This window comes from Aplysia californica, unplaced genomic scaffold, assembly GCF_000002075.1.
Source record: "Aplysia californica isolate F4 #8 unplaced genomic scaffold, AplCal3.0 scaffold00014, whole genome shotgun sequence".
NCBI classification, from domain to species: domain Eukaryota; kingdom Metazoa; phylum Mollusca; class Gastropoda; order Aplysiida; family Aplysiidae; genus Aplysia; species Aplysia californica.
The window spans coordinates 478,438-503,729 of record NW_004797284.1 but is presented as its reverse complement, the minus strand read 5'-3'; the positions used below and the strand labels follow the sequence as shown (position 1 = coordinate 503,729).

Here is a 25,292-nt window from a genome sequence, read left to right as displayed (position 1 = left end):
GAGAGAGAGAGAGAGAGAGAGAGAGAGATGGTTGGGGCGGGGGACGAAAAACATTCAGTGCATCTTAATTTATACAACAAATCGCCACGGGTCTGTACAGAAGAGCAGTGTGCTGGGAGCGAAAATCGGAATAAATTAGCCTGGGCGTAGGGATAGCATCCTACCACTACACAGAAGGAGGGCATGAATTTTTAATCGCATCTCAACAGAGAAGCATCAAAGGCGCAAAGGCGTTTATTATAACGGACAAAGCGCACGCCAGACGATGAGTCGCCTTAACTACAAACGAAAAATATTGTGGTAGATGAAAGCGCATCTAGGTTTTCAGTTTGCTGTTATAAACTCTGAACAGAATCTATTTTTACCACGAAGAAGCTGAAACGGTTGGATTTGTGACAGGATCAAACGGTAAATAGGCTTAATTCAGGACGTTCATCTTTCGCCACCATCGCACCCCACCCCCTCAAATATATTGTTTTCAAAACCATTTATAACTTTTAACACCACCCCGTCCCATATCTCTGCCTCTTTCCCATTCAAATTTACACTCTCATGTCATCTCCACCTTCTTACTTTCGTTCTCTCTTTTTCCCGTTTTCATTTCGTTCCTCCTTTCCCTTTTTGCATTCTCATATATATATACAAAGCCTAAGAAATCGGTCGTTCATGTCCAAACGCGTGTTGAAGTCGTAAAAGAACAAACGCTAGACACTCTTTCACTCATGAACACTTGGCTTGAAATCCTATTACCTTCTGTTCTATTCAGTATATTATGAATGCATCATTTTTGTTGCAGCGCAAACATTCAATTTTATGTTCTCTGACTAGAAATTCAAAGTGAAGAATTGTCCTTTAACATAACAGAATTTAAATCAAACAAAAACGACAACAAACAAACAACAACAACCGAGTTCTTGTAGACGTTTTAAGCCCCAATCAACACATTAATATCTATTAAGAAAAGGGCTGTTTCAACCCTGCCTGTCAGGGCCAATCAGGACTGAAAGAGGTACAACGTCTCAGCAGAAAGACGGAGATACTGTAATAGATATATAGATTCTCCCCATCCACTCCCCGCCAAACCTCTCCATCAAGACGCCGGTGCAGAATTTCAGAGTACCCAAAAGAGTAAAAACGTCGACTTTAAAAAGTATTGACATTTCAAAATATTACGAAACAATCTGTTTTGTTTCTCCAGCGAGGTTCAAATTCCCTGTAATACAGTGCTTGTCAACCTTTTTATACCCAGAATCCATTTTTCGCTATCTTGAAATGACTAACAGTTTCGTGCCACCCACCTGTAAGTATTTCCAAGTGGGGCATTAAATAATACTTGTCACTGCCTGGGTGACCCGACCTCCCACCAAAATTACTAAATCGCCCCTTAGTGGGCGAAATCGACCATGTTGGGAAGTACTGCAGTAACAGCAATAATATAACTAGTCGCGTATCAATGAAAAACAAAGCTTTCATAACAAGACTATAACTCAGGTCGTTGGTAAATACACCGTACTTCTTGTTGCCATCTCAGCCCTCCAGAGGACAACGACCTTGGTCATAAACAGACCATAATATCAGGAGGAACGGAAATAAAATCCAGTAAAGGGGTCACTATTTCAGAGTACATCATACCATTCACAGTTCTTAATTTCCTGTCGAGTACGGTGCACTCTTTCTATAGAAGAGAGGCTATTGGTTTTTTATGAGTAGTCTTCTGGCCCAAGCACTGAGACTCCTTTGCTCCCTCCTCTGGGCTCCTAACTCTTTCTGCAGCCTTTCTACTGTGTGAGATATAATTTCAACAGTGCTCCTTTTTATTGCTGTCTGTCAGCCACACCCCCGTTCTTATGGTAGGTACGATCTATACATACCCCTCTCGGACAAGGGTGAAAAAATCGCGGAGATGCCGTGTGCAAGTTGCGCATGCTAAAGATCCCTTGGTGATCCAAAATCGATAAGAGTAGGCTTCGGCCGCCACCAGGGCAATATTCAAAATTTCCCACCAACTGCTTGGTGTGTCCCGCGAGCCCATATATGACCTTATGCACTTAGATTTTACCCTCTAAAAGAACAATCCCCCCATTCAAAATAAAAGAAAAAGGAACCCACTGAGACTCCACCAACGAAGTGTCTATGATATCAAACCTCTAATAAACAGTTGACGTGAATTCAATGCCCATGGGGGAGAGGATTTTTTGGGTCCTCTCATGGGATATACTTTACACAGGTCAAGTTAGACGTATCTATCTATCTATCTATCTATCCATCTATCTATCTATCTATCTATCTATCTATCTATCTATCTATCTATCTATCTATCTATTTTTTTTCAATCTTTCTATCTTTCTTTTGTTTAATTGCAAACTGTGTATTTCGTTCGCCATGGCTTGAGAAAGCGGGGAAAAACAAATCAAAAGAAAAAATGCATATTAGTGCAGTTACACACTACGTATGAATATGCCTGAACACAGAATATTCATCAGAAAATATATGAATAATCGGCCGTCCCCAGGTTACCTCAAAATAAAGCCTTGACAAATAAATCGACCCATTTAATTTTAGACGGTATTTTGTATAATACTAGCATATTACAGCACTAATTTACTAATTGTAGTTTCGGAAGATGTTACACATGTTTCTTATTGATCTGTATCTCATTTTGTAATAGCTCTGCTTCCTTCCCAAGAGGCAATGTAAATGCGTTAGTTAGTTTAGTAAATGTATTACATCACTAGCAACACACATGCAGGTCATAAACGTGCCGAAGATTAGAGGTGTTCCTCGAGAGAAACATATAAAGAAAATAGGATGAGAGAAAAGGACGATCGATTTTTTAAAATAGGAATGAAGGAGCAAATCCCACCAGAGAGCCTGCTGAATTTGCCGCTGCTGCTGCATATACCGCTGTTGCTTCTGCTGCTGCTGCTGTTGCTGCTGTTGCTGCTGTTGCTGCTGTTGCTGCTGTTGCTGCTGCTGCTACTACCGCTGCTGCTATTACATCTATTACTATAACTGACTTCATCTTTTACTGCTAGAATCTAGTAAAATAATTAAGTTTTATCAAGTTATCGAGAAAGAAAACAGTGGAGTGAGTAAGAAAACTGAAGAGGGATAAATAAACAAAATAGTTGTGTTAAATATTGGGTGAATCGTTGACGTAAAAACCACGGACTATTTTCTTCGTTATGAAATTAATAAAATGCAGGAAAAGTCAAAATAAAATCACAACCTGTGTATTAAATAACGAACTGGGTTAAGAATGCTTAGAGGCAATTGTTTATTTCAATGGTTTGTAAGAAAATTCTACGGACATTGAAGAATCATGATATTAATTCTTTAAAAAATAACAAGAAAGATTTACACATTCCGAACCTGCAAAACGCGGCCTCTCTTGAAACCAAATTTACTGAATGCTATTGTACTGAAATGTCATGCCAACAGAAATCTTGAATGAAGTAATTACATGTACTGTGAAATCAAGCACATTGAGAGGTCAGCAAATCGCCTCACTATCCATTAATAAACGATAAAGGCAGTTAATTAGCGAGCCTGCATATCATAATGACCTCTTACAGTCATTTACTTCTAACCGCACAAAGCCTTGATCTATTTCAGACGTGTTGATAGTCTATTGCTCTCGATGGGTGTGCTTTAGTTCTTCTTTCCTAGTCTTATAAGCTCTCACATATCTCCCCAAGAATCTATCTCCTCCTCTCTTTCTCTTGTCTTCTTTCCTTTTGCCCATCAAGTAGTGTACTTATCGATTCATATGATCGTACGCTTTTTAAAATTACCTTTTCCTGTCACCTCAGCCTCTTCTCCCTCCACCGCCCCCCTTCTCTCTCTCTCTCTCTCTCTCTCTCTCTCTCTCTCTCTCTCTCTCTCTCCCTCTCTCTCTCTCTCTCCCTCTCTCTCCCTTCTCTCTCTCTCTCTCCCCCCCTCCCCTCCCCCCCCTCTCTCTCTATCTCTCTCTCCCTCGGTTAAATATTAGCACCACCAGCAATTATAAGTGTCTTTTCAAAAATATGTTTATTTGTTGTTCATTGTGTCGTCCCTTGCCCATGTGTTTACGCTATTTATTAATCTTTTGTGTTGGCGTCTTTGGCATTTCTTCCCTCCGATTTTTTTCTGATATGCTTAGTTGTTCGAACATTTTTTTTTTCTTCTGAATACGGACATACCACTTGAGTTTTTTCTGCTGTCTTCTTATGGTCTCGATGAGCGATCATTTCATGTAAGCCATTTCCAACACTTCTTCATTTGTCTTCTGTTCTGCCCATTATATTTTTAGCACTCTCCTTATGAACAACATTCCAGTTGTTTGAAGTGCTCTTTTCATATTGTTGTCAACACTCACATTTTCAAAATGTAAATTTTTCTGTGACTTTTCGTCCCAGGACTTCTGATGCTCATTTTCCATCTGATATTATCACATCACCTAGGCATTTAGACTTGTTAATTTTTTTTAGGTTCCAAATTACTTAACAGAGCGCGAGCCTTTTTGGAAATGTCACATCCTTTTACTTGAAACATTATAGCATCCAGTTTATAATAAAACTGACCATCCATCACATCCGCAACGACAATGTCTTCTCTTTTCTTTTGTATTTGCGGTCTATGTATATATACCTGAGTGTGTCAATGCTGATAAGACAGACAGACAGACCGACAGACGCACAGACAGATTGATCGATGGATCGATAGAAAGATAGAGATACATAGAAAAAGGTGCGGTGGAGTGAGGGCTAAGCAGATTCATTGCGTATGTTTTAAGTTTGTGCACGAGCGAGCACATTCCCGGGTACAGGCAGTCATGTTAGTGTTCTCCTCCATTTTCCCAAACATTGATGGAAGGAAAAAAATCATACCTTGAGAATATCCGAGACAATGGAAGCAATGAACATGTCATCCAACTTTAAGTCGCTGTTTTCCAGAATATCCTAAAAAGAAACATGGAAAGGAAATATAATTATTATACCTATTATGTACATTTATTGAAGTCTAACACAAAAGCCATGTGGCCTATTAGATAATGTCTAAGTTCCCATTGCTATTTGTTTGTGGTCGTACCTCACATCTGTAGATAACCATCTCTAAAAGGAAAGCCAAATCAAGTGGAACGTACACTTTTACCTACTGCATCGGGACTTTCTCAAGTAAATGATAGATGCATGGATGAAGAAGACCAATGATTAATGTTAAACGATCATTATGTTTTCTTCCCCATCCACAGATTTTAGATAATTTAGATACCCGGTCGCTCCACATAGGCCCGCCAGAAACAGCACAATATGTGAGTAATGCAAACTCAAGAAGAAAGACTTGGATACTCGATACTATACCCTTCCTTGATCTTAAACTAACACCATTATTTAGTAGTTCGGTGAAGCTCTTTACCACATAATAATAGACGTAATAGACACCAGTAGGGTACATTAGGAAAGTGGTTCAATTCTACTTGAGAATATGGAACGTGACTATATCCTGAATCTCCACTATCTTCAGGACCAGCATAGGGCTTGTCAGGACTTCATGTGCGAAAGATCCAAGAACTGCTCAGTGTAAGATGCCGTCAAAATAATAGAAGCAGCTTGGTGAAGTCAGGCACTCGTCAAAATAACGAAGTTGAAGAAATTGTCATTTTTTCCCTCCGGTTTCGCAATTTTTATCAAAATTTTGCTTTGATTTTTTTTTCATCACCTTTTACGAACGCATTCATGTATAGGTTTTACTGAAAAACATGGATAAAAGGGAAAATAAAAGTACATTTTCAGATTACTGGGACTATCAAGCTATGGGAATAACCAAAATGTGGCAGCCAGTTTCTCTTTAGTTTTACCTCTGAAACCAAGCGACCTGCATCTCCTGCAATCGTGAAAAGCTCGACTTCTATTCAAGATAGATGGATATTGTTCTCATTGAAAGATACACGAACGAACACACTTTACGAAAACAGCAATAACTTCATATGCCCAAAAATTGACGAGCGCCTCATTCCACATTGTCGTAACACAATGCCACTTTTCAAAATGGCGTATGGGGTGACGTTCTCTGAGCGGTCGATATTAACTTACAAGTTACGTGCCTAAGTTTGTGTGTCACACAGGAATGGACGAAGTAAAAATTGTTTAGATTATTATATATCGTCATAATTTTAAGAAGGTAGACATCAAGTATGTTATGTATGGGAAATAACAAGGTTTTAAGGCAGCTACCTCCCGTCACTTTAAGACATGCGCAGTAGCGACTAGCGAGGTGAGTATTAAAGTTCAGTTGCTGTCCGAGATTCGTGTGTTGAGCAGTTATTCTTGTGCTCGTGTCAGTTAGCCCAGTGAAGTGTTCTGGATTAAAGTGAACACAAAGTAGACTTCAGGTAGACCTTTATCAACAAACAGGTAGACCCTCACCTCCAGGCTCCCCTTAGAGCAGTACTCCGTGACGATGTGGGTGATTCCCTGCTCGATGGTGGCGCCGATGAACTGCACCACGTTGTCATGTCGGAGGTCTCTCATCTGCGCATGTATAAACACGAGTCTTAGTAAAAGTATAATTCAGACCAAACTTACTTAGTTTAACCCAGAAAAACACATGGGGTCACAATAGGGTCAACATGACGTCTTACAGAAAAGACGCTTTCAATTTAATTTTAAAATGGTGCTGGGGGGGGGGGGCGATTTGACCCCCAAAAATTAATTAAATAAACATTACACTATGAAGTCATATCGCTCAATGACCCACGAAAAGGAGGAAAGTAATGAATAAAAACGTTTCTAAAAATAATGTTACAAAAGAAATAATTACATAAATAGATAAATAGATGAATAAGCTTCGTTGATAAGCGCATTATTCAGAAGACGAGGACACTTTCCTTATTTTTGGCTAGACACAGAATAATTGTTGAATTATAAACACTATAACTTATTCTGCTGATTGCTTTATTCCTTCTCCTTTCAATTCACGAGAACCGACCTTTATATCATATAACAAAAGAACGATGAAATATCAGAAGAAAGTATCGATATAACTATAGTAGGGGTAATGACAATAACAGTAGTAATATTAATACTATGAATAACGACACTACTATATATCACATAGTCATGCTGAACAGCACACTTTTAATGCGCTTTACAACTATTGTTAAACGAGCATACCCTTGGTCACTCAACACATTTCTTTTCCTCTCAGGAAGCATACCGTGTAAAAAGCTTAAATAATCGTTACAAATAACAATAATTATGTCAGGCAGTCTCGGAGATTCTATCTTCGCTCCAGTTTGATCTACTGGAAGGCGGCAAAGGACGAAATGTTCTATTACCTCAGTAAAAACTGTAAAGTAAAGTTGTTCCCGCATCCGATCCGTACATTGGGGATTGCCTTGTTATTGAGACAACTTCCTGGGCCTTTGGCACATTGTAGTAGGATGGCCAGTTCCATTCAACGCCACCGAGGCTCGAATCCGGGCTTTCCGCTTCAGAGAGGAGCGCACCAACCGCTTATTTAATAGGCGACACTTCAAAATTCAATGTCCATCTCCAATATGATCAAATCAGGTTGGCGGATATCCTTGTTAGCTTCAGTACATAGGAGTATATTGGCAAAAAAACAACAACTGTCATCTAACTCTCTAGACAGCAAGTTAGACGGACAAACATACAAAAATAGCAGATAGAAAAAAACAGGACTAACCATACTCGAGGAGCTCTTAATAATAATCTGGTTTCTGTCGCCTCACCTGTTTCAATTCCAGTTTGATCTCCCGGGAGGTGGTGTCCATATTCTTCTTCTTCACAGGTTTCAGAGCCACTAGTGTCCCTTTATAGACTCCCATCTTGGTGAACCTCTGCTCCTGGTCCGGCCCTAGGCTCAGGCTCGTGTTGCTTTGGGGCTGAAAGAACATCATCATCATCATCATCATCATCATCATCATCATCATCATCATCATCATCATCGAAAGCGAGACCAAGAAATTGCAACAATAGCGACGACGACAACAGAAACAACTGTTATCTTTTCCAAACAAATTTTAATGATTAGAATTATAAGGTCATATTGATAGGTCATGACTTGCATTCAACAGGACATCCTGTTGATTTATACATTGTTCCGGTATTGCCTGTTTCTTATGTAATCAATGATATATTTTAAAACAAATGTAGTTATTTATTCATCTATTCGTCAATTCTTTCATTAATGCATACAATATAAGATATTATGAAGAATTTATATTGTCCCGCTGCTAGCACGCTGGTTTGGTGTTTCACCACACACACACCTATATACACACACATACACACACACACTCTCTCACAAATATGCTATTCATCATACATATATGCATATGCACACATGCATACCTGCTCTTGCAAACTGACCCACAGTTACCAGCATATTACATAGAAGAACCATTATTGTTAACAAAAACACTGTTTTGGATAGATAAATAATCAGTATTCTGACAGTAATCCGATGGCATTCTAACAACACATAATATAATAATAATATTATATTGCAAGACAATTACAAGATTAATGGTTGATGATTAAAAACGGTCTTCTGTTTCTTTCTTTGTTGCACAGCAGAAGCTTACGCCTTTCTCTTCATTGACTGATAATATTATTTGAAGGAACAGACGATATTGATTGTCAGGAAAGATCGATTTCATGTTCCAAGGTCAAGCAACATTGTATTATTCATCGAATATACAGTCGAATTACTCAAATCGGCCATACAATGTCGAGGAGAAAGGTGGATGACTTAGACAGGTGGAGGTCTTAGACAGTGCCATAATAAGAAAGAGAAAAAAAACCCACAAGGGTTTGTACAGATGGTTGTCTTGGACAGGTGGCTGTTAAAGTAGGTTTGACTATATATATTTAATACTCATACATATAATCAACAAAATGAAACGTTAAAGAGCAAAATATTCTGTTTTCAAATGGATGGAAATTGCTTTAAATAAACGAAACACAGGCACTCCGGCATGGTAATCTATTTTTTTCTAAAATCGACAATACATTCTTTGGGTTTTGTTCACAGTGAAAAGCAGTTTATTAGTTTCGCACCACTCAGATATACTTCTAATAATTTTTTTAAAAATTATCTAGAACACACACACACAAACACACACACACACACACACACACACACACACACACACACACACACACACACACACACAGCGCACATGTGTAAAACATATGCCTGTATTCATATTATTATACAAAAAAGCAAACAATTAAAGGTCGCAATCTGATATGTCACTCAATGAATTTGGAACAGGATCAGACCAGTTGTAGATACTCACTACAACTACAGACTCATTCATAAAGCAAAACGTCAGCTATTATTAGTGAAATAGAAAGAAAAAACCCCAAACAAATCAAAACTGGTTGCAAAAACAAGAACAAAATAACAAATGAACAAATTAAGTACGGTAACTCGGCACCTTAGAATTACAAAGCTCTGTCTGACATATTGGCCATTTTGGGTTACTAAGACCATGAGATCAGAAACCAAATGTTCTGACTCCTCTTTCAAAGTCGTAAGATTATTCAGTCATTTAAAGATATTCAAAGAATTGCATTAGAAATCTGTGGCAGATGAGGTCCTACAGGCCACTCGCCTTGCTGCAGACAGACGCCTGTGTCTCCCCGCGACACCCACCGATACATAACAAGCGGAAGAAAAAAGTAAAGTAAAGTAAAGTAAAAGCATTAGAAAAAGCTTCACACGAAGTTTCTCAAAACTAATTTCTGCTCAGTGAGAACTTTGTAATTCTAAGGTAGCAAACTGTTGGTTGCTGAACCCGGTGAAGAAAATAAATGAAACGTATATTTTGTTATAAAATTATATTTTGCTTTGCACTGGGATTTTTCATTAACCAAGATAGCTTTACTCAAAAACCATCAAAATGTTTTATTTTCATTCAGTGGAGTAGAGCTGAGCTCTGCGTTTAGGCTTTCGACAACTTCATTTCGGTATCAACAGATGAGAACATTGTTCATGCCGAAAAAGTAATGTAAAACAGACACACACTAAAGGACAAATATACATACACATACAAAGATGCAGAGATAGAGAGAAATACAGACATACAGATAGTTTGATCGACAGATAGATGGATAAATAGGACAGATAGCAAGTGAGTGAGTAAGGGATTGAGTGTTTGTACGTGAGTGTGTGCACGTGTGTGAGTGTGTGTGAGAGTTTGAGAGAGTGCATATGTGTGAGTGTGTAAGTGAGTGTGTATGTGTGTGAGTGTGTGTGTGTGTGTGTGTGTTAGAGAGGAAGAGAAAGAGAGAGAGAGAGACAGAGCGAATATGTAAATAAATATATATTTATATATATATATATATATATATATATATATATATAATATACAAAAATAAATATATATACAGAGAGAGACAGAGAGAGATACGCAGAGAGAGAGAAAGAGAGAGAGAGAGAGAGAGAGAGAGAGAGAGAGAGAGAGAGAGAGAGAGAAAGAGACAGAGAGAGAGATGGAAAGACAGAGAGACTGAGAAGGGGTAGGTGGGAGGGTGGGGGTAGAAAGGGGGGGGGGGGGGTGCTGCCGACAAGATGAGGAATTACTATTATTGAGAAGCTGTTTATTTTGAAAATGTGATTAATTTGTTTCAAAATTATTTTTAAAAAATGAAATAAAGGAGATCGTAGTTGACACCTGTGATTTCCATTGAGGTGCCCAAATAGGGCGGATGACGTTTGGGAACGGTATCTATCGGAAGGTCGTTGAACAAAACAATTAGATCAGTGAGACATTTGGGTTGCCAACATGTGGTACAATGACAAATAACCAGAGGTAACCGACCTAATTTAATATTTTCCTTCCCCCCCCCCCCCGGACCCTACAAAAAGAGAAAGTTTACAGTTGTCGTAATTTATAAGACCTACTTAAGTTCTTTCTCTACCTCAGACAGTACTCCTTCGATATGATGCCATGCATTCTAATTATTGTGAAAGTGACATTTTTGCTTTTTTGGTGCAGGGACACGACAGTACATTCACGATAGTACTTTGTAACTTATATAATTATTGAGTTCTTACCTGTACTTCACTCTTTTTAGAAATTGATTTTTTTCAAGTGTAGTTAAGGTACTTTATGGAACTTTTTCTTAATACACAACGGGTCTTTTCAACCCTCTAAAATATAAAATTATCAGACTTTGTTATCTCAAAGAAATATTTCCAAGTACATATATACTTTTCACCAGCCAAATTAATGAGTTAAAATTTAAAAAACCACGACTTACCGCATTGTTGCTCCCGATGGAAAGGGCTGAGTAGGTCGCGTCTGGCTGCATCTGGATATCTTTGATGTCAATTTTCCAGATGAGACTTGCCAATTCCTGCTCGTAGCGCCAATTTCTAGGGATGAAAGATGAGGCACATAGAGGAGGGGAACATTAACAATGTGAAAGTGTAAGTAGATTTTGACCTCTTCTTTTCTAGCATGTTCAGGTGGTTGCCAAGCATAGAAATAAATAACGCTTGTACATAAAAGGGCGAGTTTTGCGTTTTGATAGGTAATGCCAGAACAAAATGGTGATGTTGCTATTGTTATTATTATTATTGTGGTTGTTGTTGCTGTTGTTGTTTTGCTGTCGTTGTTTGTTTTGACAAACGTACATACTGTCTTGGGGAAATAGAATACAGATCTGTTTATTTCGTATAACGTGCACGTGTGTCAGTGTGAGTTTTCTGAAGATTGGTGTGTGGGGGGGGGGGGGGGGGGGGGGAGTGTATGATAAGTTCGCATCAAAGAAAGTGAAAATTGATATGCCACTGATTATATTTTCTGGCCAGCAGTGATTTATGAGTCTTCAAGGATGACTTGACGTGGTTGTGTGAACTAAACAATGCCTGAACAATCAATTTCTGCACGGAGGTCGTGCCACGATGACAGAAAGACGTCGGCAGAAATGGAGGAACTGGTTGTATTATGGCTTGGTGATGTATGATTTAGTATGGTACGGTAAGGTACATTATGGTATGGTGTGGTATGGTATGGTATGTTATGGTATGGCTTTGTATGGTAAATGTATGGCGTAATATGGAACGACATAACAATGTATGGTAAGGCACTGTAAAATATAATGCTGCATGATGGATTGGTACTAGTGACAGTCTCGACAGATTTTTGTTTACATATTTGGTTTCCACACTTTTTTTCCCTACAAATTTATCATTAAGATAACAAAAACCCAACTCAAAAAGTAGTTTCCGAATCTCTGACATGTTGAATCGTACGTTTCAAGAGTTGTTTTTACTATATCTATACTCAGTAATGCTTTTGTTCGGCATTTATTTCGGGACGGAATAGTGTCTGTAATAAGTGTCGCTTGAAATACAAAATCCATATTTTTAATGCCTCCCTCTGACTCTGATGAGACTTGAACATTTCATGTTCATGTTACACCCCTGAGTGGGGACACTTGACCACCTGACTCGTCATTTGGTCGTGTTTTGTCAATACCCAACTTTTCTTTCGTGATCAGTATTGTGCAACATTAATGGATGCATTGAGGTAATAATTATTGTGAAATCTCAAGTTGTAAACCTTCGTTAAAACTAAGGATTACAACTTGGCCAATTCACTAGTAGGATAAATCATGATCTACAACCATAACTCAAGTAATACATTCTTTGTTTTTAATCTTCTATAACAAACTAAAACGTTTTTAAAAACTTCGATTTCCCACAAACAAAGCAAACAATGGCGTGCATGTGAGAGCAAACGCAGTAAAATAAGGTTGTTGTTTTTTTTCTTGTTATTTTTCATCTTAGATTACCAAACGCTCTCGGGTAATCTTTTGAGCTTCCTCAAACCTCTTAGTACGGTCTTAACAATCACTAGAGTACACTGTCAAACACTGAATACGATAAGGCACAATCACGAGACAACAAAGCTTGATAAAAGGAAGAATAAAAACACATCCAGAAAATTCCAGACAATTTCAAAGCCTGTAGTAATGGACAGGAGTTTAAGAGTGCTCTCATACTAAAAGTGTTGCGCAGTCGACCCATAGCGGTCAGCCTATAATGGCCGACAAGTGCATTCACACCCGAAAATGTCGGTCGCCGTGTTGAGGTGCCGATTAAACATCGTCTTTGGATGCAAGATAAGGTTTTAGTTTTGTTGTTTTTGATACAAAGAAGGGAGATAACAAGAATAAGATGTTGAGCTCACAAAATTTTTTTCAAGCGTCATTTATTAGACAATTCCACAATATGACGTTGATGATGATGATGACGATGATGTATACTTTCAAGTTTTCGCCATCTTAACGCATTTTTTGAAAATCTGCAGTCGCCACCTTTTTTTGTCTTTTTGTAGTCTCCACAATGGTGATTGAGATGATTATAATAATGATGATGATTATGATGATGATGTTGATGATGATGATGATGATGACGATGATGATATTGATGATGATGATGATGATGATGATGATGATGATGATGATGATGATGATGATGATGATGATGATGATGACAATGAACGTTGTGATGGTGATGGTAGAAGAATAAATTTTGATAAAGGGTAGTGAATGGGCACGGGAGGAAGAGATAGCAGTAAGTATTTGAAATAACTCCTTCTATACGGGATTTTTGGATGTTGCTTGTCCAAGCCTAGGCCGTATACCGGCTATTTGCATACAATTTGTTTGTTTTGTCGTAAAACGTTAGCCTTATAAACATGTCGCTGATGAGTACCTCGCGCTCTTCTGCATCCATGAGGTACACAAATACTTGAACGTGTGTATTAGCGGCCGTATAGTGCTTACTTTTGAGACGTGCGGAGTCTGTCTATATTGGCGATGGGATTTTACCTCTTCCGTAAAAAAAAAAAATGAAATAATGGATGCGCGACTAGAATGAACCTAAACGCCAACGGCTGTCTGATGTGAATGAAATGGGAGTTATGTTAAGACATTTTGTGCATTTTGACGATCAGCAATTTTCATTCGTCGGACCGACGTTTCGGGTTTGAAAGCGATGTTAGGAAGGATTACATTTATTGTGGGCTCATTGCCCCCTTTATCTACGACAGCAGCAGTATTTCTGATATATGGCAATTCAGACACAATACGTTATTACACTAAGGCTGCACGTTAAAGCAATCCCTTCTGTGATATATACATTCAAATAGTAAGACTGCCCTATTCCTAAAATAGTATATTTCAAGTATGGAAATCGAAACAACTTTTTGTGCGCACAAGGTGTAGTGCCTAATCACAATACTACAGACTTAGGGGAAATTTTGTTTTATTTAAATGTCGCCTCCAAAGACAAAACAAATAATAGCAATGAGTGAAACAGCCGCGAAATCAAACAACCACACCGACTCCATCATGTTCGGATTTACACTACAGTAACGATAATGAACTTCCTGTTTTAAAAGATAGTGCACGGTGAACTAAGCCACCAGATCCCCTGGTGCTATTTGCTCAAACTCAATTATCTCCCTTATCAATACTGGTGCATGGCTATCACTAGAGATGGTCCTAGGAGGAAGAGGTGACTTTAAATGACAGTTTGCTTTGAACTAGGCTGTACTTGACGAATTCAAATCTTTCCGACGGCAGGATTTGGAAGGGTGTGGAGGTACCAAGCGAATCCTCTCTAGAGCGGTAATGAATAAGAGGAGAAACTGTTCCTAGCCTAGATATATACTAATACGAAAGAAATGTTTTTGACTGCGTCCATTCTCCTCTGTTCATTTTTGTTGTCATCTCCAGGTCCACATTTATCTCTTGTAGTTCAGGTGTTGTTGTAAATATTACTGTCATTGTTTCTGTGAAAGGTAGTGTTGTAGCAATTTGCTAATGTTGTTGTTGGTGTAGTTGTTGTTGTTGTTACAATATTGTTGTTCTGATTTATATATTTCATTTGCCCTCTAATTTCTCGTCAATGGTTCCAATGCTTTCGAAGTCACTGATCTTTTGTTTTGTTTTTGTAAAGTGTTTTACGGCGCTCGCAACTGCATAGGTCATATGAGCGCGCGGGACACACCTAATATTTTCAGTTGGTAGGAAATTTTGAATTTTGCCCTGGTGGCGGCCGAAGCCTATTCTTATCGATTTTAGACCACCAAGGGATCTTTAACGTGTTCAACTTGCACACGGGCCCTCCGAGATTTTTCGCCCTTGTCCGAGAAGGCTAGGTGTAGATCTTTCCTACCAGAAGATCAGGGGTGTGGCAGAAAGACAGCGGTAAGGGGGGGGGGCAAGGAGTAGCAGTAGAAAGCCTGCAGAAAGAGTCAGGAGCCCAGAGGAGGGGGCAAAGGAGGTGAGGGGATGGGGGCAGAAAGTGGAAATGAAAGCAGACAACAGAACATTGCTAGAGAGCAGGAAAGGAGGTGAAAGGAGACAATTTTCGAGAAGAAAATATTTTGGTCGCTACCCGGATTCGAACCCGGGACCTTTGAATGAGAAGCCAACACCTTAACCTCTAGGCCACGAGAGCCCCCCTCACTGATCTTTAGTTGGCACAGCCGTCCCTTAAGATAATTGCGGCATCTCAAAAGTCTTATTCATAACAGCAACCATTTTCTATGAGGAAAAAAACTTATGAAAAATTACCCAACAGCTCAATCTTTTGAACACCACATTGGAGATTCGAAACAGGGTCATTCGCATCGTAGTTAAAAATACTTCAAACCTGAACTAAAGATGCTCCCTCAGATTGTTACGTGAAATCTACCAAATTGCTAATCAAAGACTGCTCAAGAAGCCTGCAGATCACCTTTAGGGAAAAAAAATATACGACATTTGAATCGTTTAATACCATAACAGCCTGCTATCAGAGAGACATGTTCCGCATGATAAAATCGTATAACTTAGAAGCAAGGTGTGTATGCTCTCTCTGAGCAACAGAGAAAACACGAGGCTCAGTTCTTATTACCCTTTCAACAACATGACGTAGTATACTTATAAAGCGAAGTCTTCTGACCTTGTCGTTAGGTCTAATCTTAGCTGCTTGGTATACTACAGCCTGGAGATGAATCCCCCCCCCCCTCAAAGGCCTCACTCACCCTTCCCCTTCCGTCTGTCTACACGTACCCTTTTTCCCTCCCTCTACTCGCCACCTTATCCTCCGTAATTATACTTTATAGACGTCATAATTATTTTTGGTGCGAACATGGGAGCCCTTGTAACTCCCACACCTCCACTCAGAAGAAACGTCCTTCGTTAGCACGACACTAGGAAAAACCCCATTAGCCTCGTCCATATAAAGAATCCATTATCGTTTTCTTTATAGTACTGTCTAGGTCTATCCAATCTACGCAAAAAATATCTCTTTTAGAAATGTATATTAGGAATATTTCAACATAACTCTCTGAGTAATGAATAGCGTAGTTCAAGCTTTTTAAGTAACTTCTACGTCATACAAAATAATTGTTATCACGCATATGTGGTCTTTGTTCAGTGTTTATCTAGAACCCGTATTGATCAGAATAACAGTGGCGATTAATATTATTGCTGAAATGTTGTTGTTTAAAGCGGATCAACACGATAACAGCTGATTTTATCAAAACAATTTAGGATAAATGAGACATTTTTTATAACTGGCCTGACGTTGAAGGAGCAGATTATACCTGTTCATTTTTCTATCGGTACCGTTTAAAAGTATTAGTCGGTCCTTTTATTTAACCTTTCTCTGGCATATTTGCTCCAGAGTTGAAGTGTTAACATCCAAAATGAATGTATCATGTACTTTGACAAACAAGAGACAACTTCCACGAAGAATAAAAGACTGTGAAGCCTATCACTCAGTAGTAGTGGCTTCTGTGCTCCCAGAACAGGACCCGTGCTTGAGAGTTCAGATTTCTAGTCGTTTTAGATGTGTTTTTATTACGTTTTACCGAACGTTTTATGTTAAAAGACAGCCGTAGGCCGATTAAAACCATCCTTGTTTTACGAAATAACTTGAAATATCCGAGTCATTTGTGACGCATTCCGTGTCTTTTCGCGGAAGATAAAGAGAACACTGCTTATGGTTTCACAAAAGCAAATCGTTTACAAAAATAAAATAATAAAAGTCTGACATCCCCCCCCCCCCCTGATTTTTTAAACTCTGAAAGAAGCATAATACATAAAATGGATTTTAGTAGTAAGAGTTTTACGGCATTTGCAACACTGTAAGGTCATATAAGTGCCGAAGATTAAAGGTGTTACAATAGAGTAACAAACACGAAAAAGAAGCAGTGGAGATAAATACGATAGATGTTTGATAGGAAAGAAGAAGGAAGCCACACCAGGGCATCCGCCAACCACCCACACACTGGGTTTTGACTTTCATTGATTACACGAACTGAAAATGGGTTTCGTGTTTCCATTAAGAATACTATACAAACTGAAGTTGGTTTCGAGTTTCTCTGAAGCATATTTTACATGGAAAAAATGAAACTGATTTCGAGTTTCGCTGAAGTATATTTTACAAAATAAACAGAAGAATACACTTAAAATGTTATTTGGTCGCTTTTAAGCACAAGGGGGCTATACCGAAAAATGCTGTTGTGAGAAAATCAACGGTAAAGTTTTTGGACCCTTGTTCAGTTTCTTTAAAAGACAAGGAGAGTTTTCTCTATAACCAAACAAATATACACACCAAAGCAACCAAACTTCTCTTGTAGGTTGGGGAATGCCCTCTTTTGGTGTAGGTCAAGCTTTCTGAAAATCCCCGAAATTTGGGTTAGTCAGCTGGTCCTTAAAGGCGACCATTTGTGCTGGAAAATTCATGGCACGTAAACAGGAAAAAAGAAAGTTTCAGCTTACAAGTCAGACATACTGGTATACCCTCCAACCACCCCCGCGTTGACGTCAGGGCAGAGCTTTCAAATCAAGTGTAGTAGACACAAGAAAGGAAACGTTCACGAGCGCTCGGGATTATTGACTTTCTAGTTGCAAGTATCTTAATAGCAACAGTATGTATCCAGTAAGATCAACTAGGTAATTGTCCACCTCTAGAGCGAGGTTTTGTACGGGGTCGTTGCCCTGTCTGTTCGTGTGTGTGTACTAGTGTGTGTGTGTGTGTGTGTGTGTGTGTGTGTGTGTGTGTGTGTGTTTGTGTGTGTGTGCGAGAGAGAGAAAGAGAGAAGGAGAGAGAGACGAACAGAGAGACACAGAGAGAGAGAGGAAGAGACAGAGAGAGAGAGAGAGAGAGAGAGAGAGAGAGAGAGAGAGAGAGAGAGAGAGAGAGAGAGAGAGAGAGAGCTTTGGGAGGGGGAAGAAAAGAGTCGGTCGGAGAAGGGGATTTGGATTCTTTCAAAATTCTTGTTATTTTCCATTGATTTCTGACAGCAACTTGATACCCCCCCCCCCCCCACACACACATACACTCACACATACACACTCACACATCTTTCATTCTAAAATCCCGCACTGACTTAAATCAAACACTTAAATCGCTATTTACATGCTACACAAGTCTGTAGGCCATAACAAAAACTCATAGCTATCTATACTTATATGATATGATTGCATCCGTCACTTTGAATATCTTCTTTGGTGGCATGCCACTTCGCGAGCCCCATCCCCCTCCCCGCGCCTCCTCACAACCCCACCCCCTCCGCTGTCAAAAAGAAAGGTTGAAAATCGTTCATTGGGACCCTGTAATAACCCGACCCTGTTCTGTTCTTTACTCTCACAAAAGATCACAGGACACATTCTGTGGTAGGCACTCAGTAGGTTAACCCCTCTCTATTTCTTTAGCAGCATTCCAGAATATAAAAAAAAAAAATATGCACCCCTCAAAATTAGGACAATAGCCTTGATGTTATCATAATATCTAGCTGAAATCACTGCTATACCCTATAAATCAGCAACCGCCATGCTCCTCTGAGTGCATTCTGCAAACCTGTTGACATGCCCACTTATCGGATCTAAAGGTTGGACGATCAAGGGGAGAAACTGATTCAAAATTCAAACCACCACAAGTGTGCGTACCCTTTGGAAAATTTGTTAATAGCGAAGATCTTTGATGTCTGAAGCGAAGAACAGCTAGACTGTCTTTCTGTGTTAATATAATTGTACTTTCTTTTTTCTCTCTTCCTCGCACTCCCCACTCTCTTTTTATTATATCTCTCTTTATCTCTCTCACTCTCTCTCTCTCTCTCTCTCTCTCTCTCTCTCTCTCTCTCTCTCTCTCTCTCTCACTCTCTCTCTTTCACACCCCCACTTTTTTGTCCAATGCTCTCCTAGAAGTTGATTTACGAAGCACCAGTTTAAAGATTAACCCACAATTTCTTACATGATATTCTTTGTTATAGACAAGTACGTGAACAGAAAAAACCCAAAACAACATGAAATAAGAAATTATTTTAAGGTGCCCAGAGATATCCAAATGAAAGGACGAAAATGTCGGACGGGTAAGATAGAGTAAGACAGGTGAAAGAAATAAGAGTCTGCTTTTATTGAGCGAATAATATACCTGGATCATAAAAGTCAAGTTCTAAGGCAATGTCCGTACAAAGAGTGAAAAGCAGATGAATAGAATGTTATATAAATATATAGATAAAAGATCAATAACGTAAACGAGATATTTGTTTGAGTTGGGTTTTACAGCATTATGAAGATATTTTTGATAATAAGGAGAGAGATAAGGGGACAGAGAGAGAGAGAGAGAGAGAGAAAGAGAGGGGGGGGGAGAGAGGGAGAGAGAGAAAGAGAGAGAGAGAGCTAGAAAGAGAGAGAGAGCTAGAAAGAGAGAGAGAGAGCTAGAAAGAGAGAGAGAGAGAGAGAGAGAGAGCTAGAAAGAAAGAAAGAGAGAGAGAGAGAGAGAGAGAGAGAGAGAGAGAGAGAGAGAGAGCGAGAGACAGAGAAATCCACATGCACAGAACCAAAAATAATAAGTGCAAATTCATAAACACTTAAAGAAACAAATGAATAATAAAGAAAATGGAGACATGGTATAGGTTTAACGCCCCTATCAACACTGTTAGGTTATTTGTTTGTTGGTTGTTGTTGTTGGGTTTTTTTTGTTGGTTTTTTTTTTGGGGGGGTGGGTGTGGTAAGTGTTTTACGGCGCTCTCAACGGTTTAAGGTCATATGAGCGCTCGGGACACATTAAACTTTTTCAGTTGGTTGGACATTTTGAATTTTCCCCGGGTGGCGGCCGAAGTCTACTCTTATCGATTTTAGACCACCAAGGGATCTTCAACGTGCGCAACTTGCACATGGGCTCTCCTAGATTTTTCGACATTACCGGAGAAAGCTAGGTGTAGATCTTCCCTACCAGAAGATCAGGGGTGTGGCAGAAAGACTGCAGTAAGAAGAAGCCAGAGAGTGGAAGTAGAACGGCTGCAGAAAGAGTCAGGAGACCAGAGGAGGAGGCAAAGGAGGTGAGGGGGTGGGGGCAGAAAGAGGAGACAAAAGCAGACGACAGAACATTGCTAGAGAGCAGGAAATAAGACTATTTTAGAGAAGAACGTTTTTCGGTCGCAACCCGCATTCGAACCCGGGAACTCTGAATGAGAAGCCAACACCTTAACCTCTAAGCCATGAGAGCCTCCCCTCTCCCCACCCCTTGTTAGGCTATTTAAGAGGCGGAAAGAATATATGACAAATAAGAGAAAGAGAAAGAGAGAAAGAGAAAGAGAGAGAGAGAGAGAGAGAGAGAGAGAGAGAGAGAGAGAGAGAAAGAGAGAGAGAGAGTGGGAGAGAGAGTGGGAAAGACAGAAGGAGAGAGAGAGATGCACTAAGACATCGAAACTAGGAGGTAGAGAAAAAGAGTCACAGACAGAAAGCAGGGGGGAATTACCATCAATACAAACACTAATAACTTACCGGTAAACGATTGCTAGCACAATGATAAGTGTCAGTCCTATACCACCGAGACATCCGCCAACTATGTATGCCAATTTGCCTGTGGATGGAAGAGAAGCATACAATGTAATTAATTCTCTTATGTGTCATAAAAAGAGATAAATTAATTAGACCGAAAGAAAATCAACAGATTTTCATGCTCCGATTGTGAAACGTTAAGGTAGAATTTGATGTCTCAAAAAATTATGGATAGTAATCGTGCTTAAGAAAAGCCACACAAGAGTGTCAATGGTGTGTTTTCTTTTTTGTTGTTGACTTTTTTATTTTTTTTTTTTTTTAGGTGGGGGGAGGAGGGGGAGGGCGTTTGGTGTCGAATTATGAAATGATTTATATTTGCAATTAGATTAGTAATCAAAACACGATTAACAACAATTAATTATGAATTATGTAAATTATATAATGTTTGTAAAGGTACAGCAAACAACATAAAGTTAACCTACTCCTTTTCCCAGAAATCTGGGAACCAAAAGCTAAAACAATGTTAATAATAACTATAATAGTACTAAGACTAAACTAATAAACACATGGACAAATAAAAAGCTAATTATTTGATATAAAATAATTAAGCAACCCAAGCATATAACCCAAAAGATACAAATAAATAAATAAGCTGACATAGTTAGATAAACAGAGATTAAGAAATCCCAGACAGCATTCAGTTTTTATTATCTTTACTTACATATCATGCGAGACATGAGCAAGATTAAATAGGCGATTTGTTAGTGTTTACTTTCTGATAGCTTTGTCGCCTATTCTAACACTGCCATGGCTGTATTGGGCGGTCTAATACATACTGATGTGTTTGAGGCGTTGAAGTTGGGGGAGGGGGGTGGGGGGGGGGGGGTGGGTTGAACCATCAAATATAGCAAAATTGTTATTATTATATTATTATTATTATTATTATTATTATTATTATTATTATTATTATTATTATTATTATTATTATTATCATTATTATTATTGTTGCTATTATTATTATTATTATTATTATTATTATTATTATTATTATTATTATTATCATTATTATTATTATTATTATTACTATTACTATTATTATTATTATTTTTATTATAATCGGGGGCGGTTAGTTAGATGGGCAAGACCAGTCACTTTTTATCGGCTGGACAGTTGAGTGGACAGTGGACAAGATATTTGTTGATGTTAATAATTTCCATTCAGTTTCAAGTACTTTTTAAAATTAATTTTTAATTTTATTGTCAACCGTCAAAAAGCAATCTGTCGATTTGTAGGCGCCCCAAAAAAGACGATAGGGGTTCACTGAAAAGTTGATGCAATCCAGCCAGATTCTCTTTCCTTCGTCTCTGTTTTATTGACGGTGGCTCGTATCTTTGTTGTCACCGCTCCTTGTAGCGACGAACGACACCGCGGTCCTAGCGGCAGTTTTACAAATCGTCTACTGGGCCCACAGAGGACGCGGGGGCTCTCGTGGCCTAGAGGTTAAGGTGTTGGCCTCTCATTCAAAGGTCCCGGGTTCGATTCCGGGTAGCGACCAAAAATTTTTCTTCTCTAAAATTGTCTCCTTTCACATCCTTTCCTGATCTCTAACAATGTTCTGTTGTCTGCTTTCATTTTCACTTTCTGCCCCCACCCCCTCACCTCCTTTGCCCCCTCCTCTGGGCTCCTGACTCTTTCTGCAGCCTTTCTACTGCTACTCCTTGGCTCCTCCTAACTGCTGTCTTTCTGTCACACCCCTGATCTTCTGGTAGGAAAGATCTACACCTAGCCTTCTCGGACAAGGGCGAAAAATCTCGGAGGGCCCGTGTGCAAGTTGCGCACGTTAAAGATCCCTTGGTGGTCTAAAATCGATAAGAGTAGGCTTCGGCCGCCACCCGGGCAAAATTCAAAATTTCCTACCAACGAAAAAGTATTAGGTGTGTCCCGCGCGCTCATATGACCTTATGCAGTTGCGAGCGCCGTAAAACCCTATACTAAACAAACAAACAAAACAGAGGACGCTCTCGTTGCCAATTTGTCTTCTCGGCTGCTTTTTGTTTACGGATAAGACTGATAAATGCATTTATTTCATCAGTAACGTTACCAGCAAAACTGTCTCTTGTTACTGTCAGTTCATCAGCATGGCTCAAATGTGTATTGTCTATACGTTTTTGGTCACCCAAGGTTCTGTTTGATGTTCTGTTCCTTCTTCCTACTGAAACCTTACATCAGGCGTTTTTAACATATTGGCCAGAAACGTTATATAGACACAAATGTTTCTGATGATGAGAGTGCCGAACTACCGAGAGCCATACGGCTAACAGAGTCTGGGCCGCGAAAAACAATACCCCTCCCCTCCCCCTTTCCCTCACCCGGATCAGACACTGATTTATATAACTAGCATTTGACAGTTCCACTCTTACCCTTATGCAGGCTTCTGAGAAGTGCGACTAGAACGTTTGATTTTGACCAGGAATTCTACGCTATGTTCAGTGCGTGTGCATTTTAAGTACACATTTATATCTGATTATAGACTTGATCTGCACGGGACAGCTTCGTGTCATTGGAACGGTATCAGTTATTTCTTTAGACTGTCCTAATTGTATTTTGGGTTGAAACTCTTTTCTATTATGAAGATACGCAGTTATTTTAGGGCTTAGTATGCAATTGGTGAGTTGCGCACGAGCGTGTGTGTGTGCGTCTGTGTGTGTGTGTGTGTGTGTGTGTGTGTGTTTGTGTGTGTGTGTGTGTGTTTGTGTGTGTGTGTGTGTGTGTGTGTGTGTGGCGAGGAATAGCGAAAATGTAGGTATACAACGGCAAGTGTGGATGTGGGTAGTTTTTATAGGGGGAGGGGGGTGTATAAAGAAAGGCGGCATATGTTTTTAGGGGGGGGGGGGGGGGGGGTGTTGAAGATAAAGGGCAGGGGATAGGAAAAGGGAATCGATGTAAAGAAAAGCTGGTCAGTTCTACAAACCACGAGCCCCCGTTGATTATTATTATTGCTGTTGTTGTTATTGTTGTTGTTAGTTTATCATTATCATCATCATAATAATTAGGATTATGATTAGTATTGTTATTATTAATATGATGACGATGATGATGATGATGATGATGATGATGATGCTGATTATGACGGATGACGATGATTATTATTATTATCATTTTATTTTTAATATTTTTTGTTGTTGTTTTTGTTGCTGTTATTATAATCATTATTATTTGTCTTGTTTGACAAGTTATTAATATTGTTATTAATAACATTGTTAACAATTTTTTTTATCAATACTGCTTTAATTATCGTTACGTTTCTACTGATAATATTCTACTGATTATTACAGTTAATATCATTTCTGTTATTATAGTAAGAGGAACGTATACTCACTTTCTTCCTCTCGGCAGTACTCGCCGTCATAGCCACAGACAGGCTCGTCTAAGGGCACATCGGAACCGTAGATATCAACAGTCACTGTGTACGTCTGAACAGAAGAATTCATAAAAATGAGTTTAGCTTTAAAAGAGTAATAAAACAGATATAAAAATGGCATTTCCACTCTTTTTCGAAGATTTTCTTTCTCTGTTAGACACGCTTTCGCAAAAGCTTTTTTTAGAGTCCTTGGAAAAACTGAAGAAACATTTATCTTTTAATTATTTTGTTTTGTCACTCATTGTTTTACTATTCATAAATAACAGTAATCAATACTCCACTCCTTTAAGTTTACTTAAATATTACCCCCAATCCCGTGTTCCACCCACCCCTACTCTCCACATTCCTTTGTCCCCCTCCCGTCCTTAAAAAAACGAAAAGAAAATACAATAAGGATCACATTGAGTATAATATACTGAGTAAAAGAAATAGAAAAAGCAGCTATAAAGTTATAAAAATGAGTCAAAAATGTTACTGATTGGAGAGGCGTGTACCCACCACATTCTGCCTGTCTTGCCGGCTCCTCTGAAATCCCCCGATGGGTAACAGACCCCGTGTAAACTTGTTGTCCATGGGCTGGAGCGCCAGCACCGTGTAATTCCCTTCCGCGTCGCCATTGTTGTCAAGGTAACCGTAATGACCCTGGATACCTACAAAAGAAGATTTTTGTTTGATTTGTTTTCTTTCTCATATTTGGCTTCTGAACACATTGTATAGAAATTGAATGAAGAAGCGGTATTTTTTTCTAATTCCCAAACAATTAATCAAAATTTGATTTATTTAATAAGCAAACAAACAAACACACAATTGAAGGTTAGTACTGCACAACTAAAAGAAAGAACAATTTTAAAAGCGAAATGAACTAAGCAACTGAATGTACTCCTGCCCCCATCTTCTTCCTCCTTCTACCACAACATCCTTCAATAAAAGCAAAATACAAAACACTTTTTTTTTAAAAAGGAGGGATCACAGTAAAAGACGAAAGTTAAGATGTGAAATAATTCAAAGAACAATTTAGCACCAGAAAGTGACGTACTTCTGAAAGTCGTATCTCTGAGCTG

General features: G+C 38.9%; 1 protein-coding gene across 1 annotated transcript in view; it reads right to left on the bottom strand.

The window, feature by feature from the left end:
- The window catches only part of LOC106012316 (guanylate cyclase 32E), a gene marked incomplete in the record, with an annotated part of 115,447 nt that overhangs the window by 12,509 nt on the left and 77,646 nt on the right, over positions 1–25,292 (bottom strand). Inside the window, 8 exon segments of the mRNA XM_035970857.1 lie at positions 4,869–4,940; positions 6,408–6,512; positions 7,736–7,888; positions 11,277–11,391; positions 20,814–20,892; positions 24,190–24,283; positions 24,730–24,881; positions 25,268–25,292. The exon segment at positions 25,268–25,292 is cut by the window's right edge and continues 111 nt beyond it. Coding sequence (XP_035826750.1) covers positions 4,869–4,940; positions 6,408–6,512; positions 7,736–7,888; positions 11,277–11,391; positions 20,814–20,892; positions 24,190–24,283; positions 24,730–24,881; positions 25,268–25,292 — 795 coding nt within the window.